At 40.0% G+C, this 13,958-nt stretch overlaps 1 protein-coding gene across 11 annotated transcripts in view; it reads right to left on the reverse strand.

Moving 5' to 3' along the window:
* IFT88 (intraflagellar transport 88) overlaps positions 1-13,958 on the reverse strand; it is a 76,598-nt gene that overhangs the window by 53,075 nt on the left and 9,565 nt on the right. For 9 of the 11 annotated variants that reach the window (XR_003434856.1, XM_027116732.1, XM_027116736.1 and 6 more), the window contains exons 3-9: positions 13,808-13,870; positions 8,176-8,232; positions 6,993-7,046; positions 6,319-6,382; positions 5,590-5,659; positions 2,558-2,648; positions 1,041-1,145 (exon numbers count right to left, since the gene is read on the reverse strand). Coding sequence is in view for 10 of the 11 variants with exons in the window: in XM_027116732.1 (XP_026972533.1) it covers positions 1,041-1,145; positions 2,558-2,648; positions 5,590-5,659; positions 6,319-6,382; positions 6,993-7,046; positions 8,176-8,232; positions 13,808-13,870 (504 nt within the window). In the remaining variant the exon portion in view is untranslated. Of the gene's footprint in view, positions 1-1,040; positions 1,146-2,557; positions 2,649-5,589; positions 5,660-6,318; positions 6,383-6,992; positions 7,047-8,175; positions 8,233-8,505; positions 9,976-13,807; positions 13,871-13,958 lie in introns of those variants that run through there. The other 2 variants (XM_027116731.1, XM_027116728.1) reach the window with 2 other exon arrangements.

Raw genomic sequence — 13,958 nt, forward strand, 5'->3', positions numbered from 1 at the left:
AAAAAAAAAAAAAAAAAAAAAAAAAAAAAAAATTCTTCTAAGTTCTAACGTCCTTTTTTCCACTTGTTTAGCATATGAAGACTTTTCCTACTGAAAACATACCCTTTTAAACAGCAGTATAAATATCAAAGAAGTGTCTTTTCAGAATTGAATAAATTTTGCTAGAAATTAGCTGGTTTTTTCCCCCTACTCTCCTCACAGAACATTATCTTATTCACCTAGTTTGAAGTGCTCTAAAATCACAGACCAAAAAGTCCACATTAGAATCTCGTTATCGGAACCTCCCTGGTGGCGCAATGGTTAAGAATCTAACTGACAGTGCGTGGGTTCGAGCTCTGGTCCGGGAGGATCCCACATGCCACAGAGCAACTAAGCCCGTGAGCCACAACTACTGAGCTTGAGCTCTAGAGCCCGCGAGCCACAACTACTGAAGCCTACACGCCACAACTACTGAAGCCCGTGTGCCTAGAGCCCGTGCTCCGCAACCAAGAGTAGCCCCCATTCGCGGCAACTAGAGAAAGCCCACGCGCAGCAACAAAGACCCAACGCAGCCAAAAATAAATAAATAAATAAATAAATTAGAACCCCATTATCTCTCTATGTTTGGTGACGGATGTTAACTGGACTTATTGTGGTGGTCATTTCATAATATATACAAATATCAAGTCATCGTGTTGTATACCTGAAACTAACAGAACACTGTATCCCAATTATACCTCAAAACAAAACAAAATGAATCTCGTTAAAGTATCCACACTGAATAGAACCCAAATATTAGCAATCTTCACGAGTCCTTGGCTGGTAGGTTTACAAGTATTTACTACATTATTAAAAATGACTAATTAACTAACTAAAGAAGATCACTGTACATACCAAAGATAAGAGTGGTCCCATGAACTAAAGAGTATTATTAATCTAATTCTGGGCACCTTAAGTCCAATAAGGCTTAAAGAACAAGAGAAAACAAAAAAGAAAAAGAAGTTCTGGAATCTATAAATTCTCGCCAAGGTAACTGTACTCAATAGGTACTTCATACTTACTGAGTAAGTTAAATCCAAATTGATGTTTTCTGGACTTGTAACTTGTTCTCGTTGCCTCACCAGGACTCTCTCTTTTCTTCCTGCATCTTTTGCCTTTTCTAAGGCCTGAAATCAAATGTATACTGTGTAAACTCCTCTGAGCACTCACACGGAATTTGGTGCATTAGGGAAGTGTCTGCGGGAAGCAGGGGTGGCTGCCATTACCCCTGGGTTCCCTGATGCCCCGTGTGCTCCTACCATAAACTCCCTTTCTATTGTTTAAACGGGAGCTCTTCCTCCCGCATGGAAAGGCTGAGTGTCTTCTCTGGGAAAAAAGAGGAAGCGTGGGGGTTAAGACCTGGAGCACACCTGCTCCACGTCGAGGTTCTCCATCACCTCACCTCCCACCCGCTTTCGGTCTGACCATGTCTATCTACTTCCTTTTTCCTCCCAACTCCTGAATCTTTGGTGTTTTAATTCAATCTCATGAGGTAGGAATTTAGGTGGATTTGTTTGGTTTCTCGGATGCTCAAAATACAGACAAGTATTGGATCATGGATCATGGATAACTGCTACCCAATACGACAACAGATCCTTAGTTTCGCTCAGATCTTACTCAGGATGCCAAGAACCTTTTATCAATTTCCACTGAGAGACTGACCACAGTCACATTAATTAAACATGGAATTTTTTTTTTTAGAACTAGATAAAAAAGCACAGGTTCTGTGAGCAATAAAAGTAGCTTATACTGGGGCCTCCCTGGTGGCGCAGTGGTTGAGAGTCCGCCTGCCGATGCAGGGGACGCGGGTTCGTGCCCCGGTCCGGGAGGATCCCATGTGCCGCGGAGCGGCTGGGCCCGTGAGCCATGGCTGCTGGGCCTGCGCATCTGGGGCCTGTCCTCCGCAGTGGGAGGGGCCACGACAGTGAGAGGCCCATGTACCAAAAAAAAAAAAAAAAAAAAAAAGTAGCTTATACTGAACCTTTCTAATGGTATTCATTGATCTGATAACTAAGTCACAGAAATTATATTTATGTGGTATGATGACCAAAGTAATGTGAACAAAGCAAACTAAGAGAAAAGATTCAATTTAAAAAAAAGCAGCAGAGTTGGATTGCCAAGAAGCAAACCACGATTTTGCAGTTTACTTAGGACAAAATACTTTAGAGCAGTCAGCCTTGAAGGAGAAAACAGCCCTTAGTGCTGTGTGTGGGCCATGGGCTCCACCTGCAGCAGGCTGTGCGTCCCATTCAGCAGTCCACCAGGCTGCAAAATTTAGCCAACCAATGCAATGGAATTTTTTCCCCTCCTTAAATGACCAATGTGAAAAATTACAAAATCAGCCAATTGTTTTGACTTCAGAGTTTATGAAGCAGAGTTTCAACTGCAGGTTCTCAAAATAATTATTTCAGTGAAAACTCTAAGGCCAGTCCACAACAAAATGAAAGTATTTATCTATACATGTGCTTACATAGGTACATACATAAAGATACATATGCACACACTTCACAATCTTGAATCTTATAGTTTATGAACTCACCAATTTTAAGTCTCCACAACTGTTAGCAATACAGCTTTCTTCTACCAACTCATTTACTTTCTTCTCTAATTGTCTTATCTTTTCTTCTGGACTGTTAAAGAAAAAAGTAAGTATATTTGAATCATTCAACCACTAACAATACACACAAAATTTAACCTACTTTTAACATTGTTCATCATGTGCTTATAAACTTTAAGAGTAAGTCACAGATAAGACAAATATATAAGGGGCCTTAAAGAATAAATGTGCCACTGTTTTTAATAACTACATTATATAATTATTCATAATAGTAAAAATAACCAACATTTATTTAGCATAAGTGTAATTTAATTTTGAGCTAAATGCTTTACCCTAATTATGTCACTTAATCTTCACAAGAATATTTGATACAAGTACTATCATTATCTCATTTCACTGACAGGGAAACTGAAGTTTAGAAAGTTAAGTATTGGCGGTCCAGTGGTTAGGATTCTGTGCTTCCACTTCAAGGGGCACGGGTTCGATCCCTGGTCAGGGAACTGAGATCCCACAAGACACACAGGGCGGCAAAAAAAAAAAAAAAAACGAAAGAAAGTTAAGTACTAAGCCTGAGATCATACAGCTAGTAAGTAACAGAGCCAGGATTTAAACACATGATAAGGTAACTCTAGGGCCATGCTATTGCATTACCATCCCCAAAGGAAAGCAGATTCTATGGCAAATGAAAACTTTATCTATGGTTAGAAAGACTGAAGACCCCATAAAAGAGAGAAAATTATTTACTACCAAATAGATACCACAGAGACTTTTTTTTTTTTTTTTGGCCGTGCTGTGTGGCTTGTGGCATCTCAGTTCCCCGTCCAGGGATCGAACCCGGGGCCATGGCAGTGAAAGCACCAAGTCCTAACCACTGGGCCGCTAGGGAAGCCCCACTCACCACAGAGACTTCTAACGAGGTGAGGAAGTTTAAAACCCTGACTTCATTAGTAGCAAACGAAGTGTCCCCAGATCAGCCATGTTTCAAACACAACACCAGTGTTGCTTTACTACCACTTTCTTTCAATAAAACACAACACTCTGAATGTACGTTACTGCCTAAATAAACTTTTACTACAAATATATCACAGTAAACATCAATTCTCTTAATTCTCTACAAATGGACTTTTAAAAAGAACACAGGAATAAATTTCACAGTATAGGTTTGTCTATAAAATCATATTCTTCAGTAAAACCTGGGATTAAGACAACATATTTTATTAGTTTATAGAGATTGCAAAATTCTAATAATAGATGGTGGCTTTCTAAAGGTTAAAAAAAGTTCAGAATTCAAAGTACGGAATTCTATTTTCAAGCTGTCTGAAACACTCTAATAAATGTCTTTAAATGTTGCTTACAGGTTGTTATAATTAAGCCTAAAATATCAATATAAAAATGTAACGCTAAAACTCTGTAAGAGAATTTTATGAAGACAGTGAAAGTCACTACCCCATCCCTACCAGCCGCCAGGAGAATGAACTCTGTGCAGACACTGCTGGGCGCCTCCACAGGAGCCTGCCGCCGCCCTGCGTCCCTGAACGCGAAAGCTAGGCTACAGGAGAGTCTCACCCTCCTGCCGAATGTCTGGTTCCATCAGGCACGTGTGATGAATTTCTGGCCAATGAGAAATGAAGACGCGTCTGCCTGGGGCAGATGTCTCCCGGAAAGATCCCTGCTCTTCAAAGAGGACCTAAGACTGAGCACCTTCTGACTCTAGGTTTTATCAACTACAGGAAGGTTCTGAGCTCCCGTGGCCCTCCTGGAATCACGAGGATGGGCAGGCTCTTGAGAAGAGCCAAGAGAATCAGAAAGAAGCTGAAGCAGCGTGAGGTTATTGAGAAGTTAAATTAACCATCCTCCAGGCCTCCTGTTATGGGAGATAATAAAACATTCTTGTTGTGTGTGTTTTTTCTGACGTTTCCAGCTGTTAGCAGCTGACAGGATCCTAAATGACATATTTAAGTAAGATAACATGTATTTGTTAGCAAACTTGCTGTCATTAACTAGGATACAAAGTACACTGACTTTCTATATAAGTTCCTTATTAGTCAAAAAGAGAAATTATGTAATTTATACAATAGCCCAAATACCAGGTTTAAGAATTACAATTTAAAAACATGAGCCCTGGGGCTTCCTTGGTGGCGCAGTGGTTGAGAGTCCACCTGCCGATGCAGGGGACACGGGTTCGTGCCCCGGTCCGGGAAGATCCCACATCCCGCCGAGTGGCTGGGCCCATGAGCCATGGCCGCTGAGCCTGCGCGTCCGGAGCCTGTGCTCCGCAACGGGAGAGGCCACAACAGTGAGAGGCCCGGGGACCGCAAAACAAACAAACAAACAAACAAACATGAGCCCTGGAAGTAGACCGCCTGGGTTCAAGTCTCAGTCCTGCCGTGTACTAGCCTGACCCAGCGAGCTCTCCGTGCTTCCCTCCCCCTGAACTGATGACACAAGAGCTCAGGGAAGCTCGTGCACAGCGCAGGGCACGCAGTGATCGCACAGAGAGCACTCGGTAAATGCTGGCTGCTATCACTATTTGTAAAATCTAATGGTGCTTAGATATCAGTAAATGTACACAGCTGAATTTACACCATAGCTTTTTAGCTACTCTCTAGTCAATGGCACAAAACTAAGTTAATTCTATAAAAAATTATATTTCTCAATATCAATATGACAAACTAACTTATACATTTTCTTAATTTTTTTCTTTGAAATACTCTTTTAAAATAAGAATATCTTATTACATGTACAGCAACATTTGGCCTTCAAGAGAATCAATACTGGCACGTACAAAAATCAGATACATCTTCGAGTCAATAATATTACAGTAAAACTGCATGGAATACACAGGGCTGCTTTTCTGAGACTTGATTCTTTTGCTAGTTCCGAGAACCAGGGATGATGCTTTGGTTACTATTCTGCTGACATGAACTTTTCAAATACGTAAGGATTATGTACTTGAGAAGTAAAAGTTAAGAACATGCAACCAACCACAGCAGAGCAGCACAGGACTTGCATACCTGTCTTCGTTCCTGGCCTCCAGGGGCGGTGCAGGGCCCCGTGACTGACCGAGGGGGTCGAACGCAGAGCCTGAGACACAGTCAAGAGTTCACGTTTAGTGCTCAATCCAGCACAACTGAACGGATATGAAACCGCGCACATGCTATTTAATTTACCTATTTATTAAACGGAATGGACATTTTTATGCTTACATAAATATTTTGCATATGAAGAAACTGGTAAGATTTTTAACATACCTAAAAACATGTAAATAAAACTGTGTGTTACCATGTAAAAACAAAAATAAATATCTCTCAGTATTTATTTCTCCCCCATAGTAATCTATCCCTATTATGAACTCTAAATGGCCAATCATGTGAGTAATAACCTGGTATTAGCCTTTTAATTTTCCATTACTGGTATAATAATCATTAATTTTTGTCATAACAATTTTATTTAAAAATTATTATTTAACTTATCATATATTTAAATACTGTTTTCACCTTTAATTCTTTAGCTCTAACTCACATACAAATTTTAGATGTAGAGCTCGGCATGTTTTGGCAGATTACATGCCAGTGTAACTACCACCTCAACTGGGATGCAGAACATTTTCATCACCCCTTTCCTTTCTTAATGGTACCTAAAATAATCAATGGCATGTTAGATATGGTAATATATTTACACATACAAAAACATTTAAAAAATTTAAAGATCTGAAAAAAATTAATAGCTGAAATAGAACAAACCTCTCAAAGCTGCTTTGGTAAAACCAGCTGCTCTCACTGCTGTCATGGGTCTAGTAACTCCATCCTTAGGAGAACAAGCATCATTTAAAGAGCATTCTTAAATAAGACCTGCCTCTTACTTGCAGAGCTGCACGACACACGTTGTAAATACAGCCTAGCGTGTAACACTGGTTTCGTCCCCTGCCGGCTTGCTCCGTGCTCCCACCTCCTCATGTGCCGGCCTGTCTGCACTTCACCTTTCCTCTGTCAAATTCTGATTCCTTGTCTAACTGGACTTACTCCCAGTTTGAAAAGAAAAGCACTCTTAAGGATTTTTAGATAGTACCTTACGCAGCTTAGTAGCTGGCTACTCCCCTACTTTTGGTTGGTCTCCTATATGCCTAAGAGAGAAACCACAGAAACTGCTGTAAATGACAGCAAAGGAAGAGCGGGTCCCAGAGTACATCCTACAAGCAAACTATCAGGCCTATGTCCATTCCCAGTGGGATTTCATTTGAGACCTGAGTAAATAAATCCAAAGAGACTTTGCCACCAAAGATTTCAAAAGGTCCAAACTTCAGCCCACAGTTTAAAGAACCAGGGTCACTATATAAGTAACAACTTAAAAAAACTTTGGTAATAATATTCTAAGTCACAGGAAAGGCCCAAAATGAACACCCACACAATGGAGATACCTGAATAGCCCCTGTCATTGGTCTTCCCATTGACGATGCCAGGGATGTCTTGGACTAGTAAACAAAAAACTAAGTTAAAACGATTCCAAAAAATGCCTACATTTAATTTTATAAACCAAAGTATAAAAGTTTTCTTTATAACATTTTTTCCTTCATCCTATTGGCAAGTAAACCTAAACATAATTTTTTTCCATTTATCTCCCGAGGATATAGGATCAAACAATAAAACTCTAAAACAGGCATTGGCAAACTATAACCCGCAGCCTTTGTACTGGGACACAGCCGCAGTCCATTTGCCTGTACATCGTCTGTGGCTGCCTCTCTGAAAATGCTGAGCTGGGTTCCGAAGAGCCTAAACCACAGGGCCCTTCACAGAAAAGCTTGCTGTCTCCTATTCAGAAACATCACCAAAAACCAAATTTATGAGTGATACCTGCTTTGGCTGATTAATAAACGTATGCATCACATGACACACTGTTATATAACGTATAAGGCCACTTTCTTCATTCACAGGAAGGGACACTTGGAAGGCAAGTGCCCGGGACCTCTAGGTTCTAAAACCATTTTTATGACCCCTAAGAAATATTATCATAAAGACTAGGAAACACTATTTCACCTCATTCCTCCATTTTTCTCCCATTCCTTTATTATTTCACATAAGCTAAAATATCCAAATTGTAGGTACTTTGGGCAAGATTTAGAAGATTTTATTTTATGGATTTTAATATAGCATCTTTCCTCCAACGATCTCAAATAAAAGCAAGACCCAATTATATGCCTCTGAAGTTTTTCTTAAATTTTATTTTTTCATGTATTAATTATTAAGTTTTTAAAAATTATAAACATTATGTTTAAATAACATCTAACCTCACATAAGATATATGAATGGAATACACATGACATTTGGTTATATTATATAGAAAATGAAAAGAAGTCAATCAACAAACACGAGGTTTACAGGTAGGAAAAAACAATAAAATATTTTCTGTTATATTTAAAACCAAAATGACTAGAATATTTAAAGCTATTAATCAACAATATATAATGTTCATCACTAACCAAAATGGAAAATATATCCAGGTCATGGGCTGAAAGGTAGCCAGACTTATTTAGAACTAACTGCCTAAACTGAACTTATGTATGAGAAAATGCATCTTCATATCTTCAGCTTAAGAAAACCTACCCCACATCCAGTAGCTACAGGTCTAGCAACTGCTGTGCTTGGTATTTTAGCAGTTATCTTGGGGAGGAAAAAAAACATAGTTAATAGAATTCAGATTAAGTTATATAATAGAAAACTGGAAAAGAAATAGAAAATATAGGCTCATCAATAGAGAAATATTTATATAATATTTAGAATAATTTCTTTTAAATTATTCTAAATATTAACGAGCTCAAGTATTTTAAGTATCAGGAAGGAGACCTATTCTGGAACTCATTTTAAAGGAGAAAAAGGACTTTAGAATGACTTGAGGGGCCAATAAGACAGATGAGTCTTCACGGTCACGCCTACCATTCATTTTGCGTGATTATCACTGCCAGACCGCTGGGTCTAACAACAGACAGAGGATCTCAGGGAATCTGGGGTTGAATCTCAGCTCTCCCTCCACTTGCTTGTTTATTTTATCTCTTTGAACCTAAATGTTCTCATCTCTGAAATAAAGATACAAAGTATGTTGATCACAAAGTTGTAACTGGAATCAAACAGGACCACAGAGGTGAAAAAGTGCGCTAAACAGGTTAGCTGTTGGGCATCTTTGTTTAAGTATTTGATTAAAACATCATTTTTAGAGGAGTTCTACTTCTGGCTTGACGGACCACTGTTTTAAACATCTCTCCCTCTAAGAACTACTAAGGCGGCTGGGGACAAAAATATTTTTGCTAAAAATCAGTTTGTATACATTAGAGAACCATCAAGGCCATGAGGAATTACAAGGCCTCAAGCTGAGGAACAGAAGGGAAGACTGAGGGCTGAGCTGCGTCTGGGCTGCTCTTCTCCCAGGGGTGTCTGTTAATGCGGAAGGCCAGGCCGCAAGGGTGAACAGAGCTTTTCACAGAAGACAGGACTGAAGACATAAACCCTGGAGCTGGGCCTGCTGAGGTGGCAGCCCTGGGAATCCTCCAGTATTCAGACTTGACTAACCTCCAAAGGCTACACTCAGACTGGAAGGGAAATCAGAAGGACACCAGCCCTTGTAAGACCTGAGCCCAATTCAGAATCATCTCAAACTCAACTGGCTTGAGGTGATTCAGGGTTCCTTGCATCTCTGAGGCCATAAGCAAAAGTAAATTCTCTCCAGTAAAAGGTATCTGTCCTGATAAGGCAGCCACTACCCACATGTGGCTGTTGAGCATTTGAAGTGTGGCTCAGGCAATAGGACCTGGATTTTAAAACGTTACTTACTTTTAAATGATTTAAATAGTCACATGTGGCTAGTGGTTATCACACTAGACAGCAGAGACATACAGCCGTAAATTATCTCTAAAAATTTGCATTTACAATGCCTGGCATTCAATCTAAAACAACCAGACACATAGGAACAAGACTACCTAACCAAAACCAAGAGAAATAAATGGAAAGACAGGCAGAAGGGGAAACATGCGATGGAAACATCAGACACAGGCTTTAACACAACTATGGTCGATACGTTCAGCGAATTAAAAGACAAGATGACAATTTCAGTAGACAACTAAAAACTATAAAAAATGGATGAATGGAAATTCTAGAACCGAAAACTGAAAATAACGTAAAATTCTGGCATTGTCCAGAAAGTTGTAAAATACTAAATTATACTAGACTTTGATAAGTTAAAGATGAGTATTGTAATCTTTACAAAAACACTAAAAAATGGCTAAAGAATGTAAGCTCCCAAGATAACAGAAGGAGAAATGGAATAATAAAAAATAAACAAAAGAAGATAAGAGGGCTTCCCTGGTGGTGCAGTGGTTGAGAGTCTGCCTGCCGATGCAGGGAATGCGGGTTCGTGCCCCAGTCCGGGAAGATCCCACATGCCGCAGAGCGGCTGGGCCCGTGAGCCATGGCTGCTGAGCCTGCGAGTCCAGAGCCTGTGCTCCGCAACGGGAGAGGCCACGGCGGTGAGAGGCCCGCGTACCGTACCGCCAAAAAAAAAAAAAAAAGGAGATAAGAAAGGAGAGAAAATGAAACATAAAAAAGGCAGGAAAAAACAAACAGCAAATACTAAGGCAACAAATTTAAACCAAATCCGTAATTTCATTAAATGTAAATAGACTAAAAGAAGAAGATTATCTGACAATATTAAAACAAATACAAAAAACCCAGAGCTCTATTCATGCTGCTAATAAATACATCTTAAATATACAGATATGAGAATGCTGGAAGTAAAAAGATGGGAAAGACATACAATGTAAACACTAGACAAAGAGAGCCTGAGTAGCTCTAGCAATATACTAATATTTGACAAGACAGACAAACAGCATTACTAGAGATAGGATATTTTATAACAATAAAAGGGTCAATTTAACACAAAAATATAACAATTCCAAATGTCTTTACTCCAAATATATAAATCAAAAACCTAAAAAAAAGGAAGAAAACCACAATCACAGTGTAAGATTTGACCGTTTTTCTCATTAATAGAACTGTAGTTCCTCTCCACAAAAAAAATCAGTAAAAATACAGAAAATTTGAACAAAACCATTAACAAACTTGACTTAATTGACAGATAACAGGTCTTGGAAAAACATGAAAAGGAAGGATGTGGGTCTCAGCAACATTTTTCTGTGAGAACAAATTGAAGGAAAGAGACCATTTTTCTTTTTAACTACTCACTAATGACCAGATCTGTTCTTCTGGGTTTTATTTTTGGCACTGGACTGATCTCTTAAGTGGACTGGATCCTACGTTACCTTTCTTCACCTTGCACCCTCACCCACACTGCCTTTCCTCACAGATCTCAAGGGCAATCTGAACTGTGCACATCCTTAAATATTCAACTGTAAATCTATCTTCTAAGCAGCCTCTTCTGATTGTCCCAACTAGTGATAAAGAACTTATCTTTGTGGTCCCATAGCAATTTATACTCTTTTTACAACACATAATATATTATGCCTTGTAATTTCTATTTCTGTCCATTTTATTCTCCTCCTTAAGTTCCTCTGGAGCTAGCTGGAATTTTATCCCTCTTAAGTGAGCCCAGTCCCTTTCATATAACAGTTGCACAAATTTTTCCCATTTAATACAGTATGTAAGGTGTGATGAAAATATCATTCAAGGCGGCTGGAGACCTGAGCTCTGTCCTGGTTACAGGTAAGTGTGAGACCTCGCCTCCCCAGGCTTGTTTTCCTCATCATAACGTGAGGATCTCTGAAGTCATTTCTAAATATGATGAAGGACCAGTCTGGAGACATTACCACCTGTCTGATACCCAGAATCACTAAACTGAAGACAATGTTTGCTTATTTACTAAGTCATGTGATAAAGATCTGTGGAGGACCCACAGCAGGCAAAGAGAGAACAATATGATGGTCCGCCTCCTCAGAAAGCTTATGGCCTTGTCATTAGCCAAGTGTAAGAACTTAGCCTACAATTTTCTTTCCATAATGAAGGTAAACTTAAAATTAAAATATAGCTTGTGGAATGTGTAGTCAAGAATTGACTTCACCCAAAGAGAGGTCTGGCTTTGCCCTTTGCTACTGGGAGGAGATCTGCAGGCCCCTGGAATGTCCTGTATGACACACCCCTGTTTGCCTGGGGGCTTTGGCCACCAGACAGTCTAAACTTCAGACTTATGAGCCTGAACCTCCAGGAGGGGCTGGAGACTAACAGGCAGCCATGAGGACAGTATGTGATGGAGCTCCATGAAAACTCTGGACACCACAGTGGTGGGAGGGCTTCCTTGCTGGCAATCCTCCCAAGTACCGTCACCACTCAGAGTGGCTGGGAGGTTAATGCTACCCAGGGCTCCACAGGGAAAGGATGACCAGAAGCCCCACGTTTGGACCCTCCCAGACTGTGCCCTGTGTCTCTCTTCTCTGGGCAGATTTAACCTGTATCCTTCCCCTGTAATAAACCGTAAGCATACCAGCTTTCAGCAAGTTCTGCGAGTCCTTTCAGAAAAGGACCAACGCTGAAGGTGGTTTTGCAACTGGTGTCAGAAGTGAGGACAGGGGCTTCCCCGGTGGCACAGTGGTTAAGAATCTGTCTGCCAACGCAGGGGACACGGGTTTGAGCCCTGGTCCAGGAAGGTCCCACAACCGCGGAGCAACTGAGCCCACGAGTCACAACTACTGAGCCTGCGCTCTAGAGCCCGTGAGCCACAACTACTGAGCCCACATGCCACAACTACTGAAGCCCGCGCGCCTAGAGCCCATGCTCCGCAACAAGAGAAGCCACCGCAATGAGAAGCCCGCACGCTGCAACAAAGAGTAGCTCCCGCTCGCCGCAACTAGAGAAAGCCCGTGTGCAGCAACAAAGACCCAACACAGCCAAATAAATAAATAAATAAAAATAAAATAAAATAATTTTTTAAATAAATTAATTAATTAAAAAAAAATTGGTCAAATGATCTTAAACAAGGGTGCCAAGACCATACAATGTGGAAAGGTCAGTCTCTCCCAAATGGTGCTGGGAAAACTGGATATCCATACAAAAGAATGAAATCAGACCCTTAATCTTGTATCACATACAAAAATGAACTCAAAATGGATTACAGGCCCAAACGTAAAAAGACCTAAAACTATAAAACTCCTAGAAAAAAAACATAGGGGAAAATTTCATGGCATTGGACTTAGTAATGATTTCTCAGCTATGACACCAAAAAGCACAGGCAACAAAAGCAAAAACAGACCAATGGGACTACATCAAATATAAAAACTTTTGTGCATCAAAGAACCCGATCAACAGAATTTTAAAAAAGCAACCTACAGAACGGGAGAAAATATCTGCAAAGCATATACCCAATAAAGAATTCCTACAACTCAACAACAAAAAAATCAAATAACCCAGTTAAAAAATGGGCAAAATACTTGAACAGACATTTCTTCAAAGATGATCTACAAATGGCCAAAGAGCATAAGAAAAGACAGTCAACATCACTAATTATCAGAGAAATGCAAATCAAAACCACAATGAGAATCACCTCATACCCATTAAAATTGCTACTATCAAAAGAATAGAAAATAACAAGTGTTAGTGAAGCTGTAGAGAAACTGGAACCCTTGTGCACTGTTGGTGGGATTGTAAAATGGCGTAACCACTATGGAAAACAGTATGGAGGTTCCCCCAACAATTAAACATAGAACTACCATATGATCCAGCAATCCCACTTTTGGGTATATATCCAAAGAATTGAAAACAGGGTCTCAAGATATTTGCACACTCATGTTCGTAGCAGCACTATTCACAACAGCCAAGAGGTGGAAGCAACCCAAGTGTCCATGGAACAAAATGTGGTCCATCCATACAATGGAATGTTATTCAGCCTTAAAAAGGGAGGAGATCCCGACACAGGCTATACCGTGGATGAACCTTGAGGACATTATGCTACATGAAATAAGCCAGTCACAAAAGGACAAAAACCGTCTGATTCCACTTATATGTAGTACCCAGAATAGTCAAATTCATAAAGACAGTAGAAGGGTGGGGGCCAGGGGCTGGCGGAGGGAGATGGGGGTTGTTGTTTAATGGGGACAGAGTTTCAGTTTGGGAGGACAGAAAGTTCCAGGGATCTGTTTCACAACAATGGGAATTAATTTAACACTACCAATGTGTACATTTAAGAACAGTTAAGATGGCATAGTATGTGTTTTTTACCACAATAAAAAAAATTACTTACTGGAGGTCTTCTGCCGTGACTAGTTTTCACAGCTTGCTGAAAAGCTGTGTCATTCTCCAATTCCTAAAACGAAAAGGCAAATTTCACATCCAACATGAAGTGACAATTTTTTAAATGTTTAACCTCGACTGCTTGATGTTCATGATCCTCT

The sequence above is a fragment of the Aethalodelphis obliquidens genome, unplaced genomic scaffold, assembly GCF_003676395.1.
Source record: "Aethalodelphis obliquidens isolate GAN/ISIS:26980383/991018 unplaced genomic scaffold, ASM367639v1 scaffold16, whole genome shotgun sequence".
Lineage (NCBI taxonomy): Eukaryota > Metazoa > Chordata > Mammalia > Artiodactyla > Delphinidae > Aethalodelphis > Aethalodelphis obliquidens.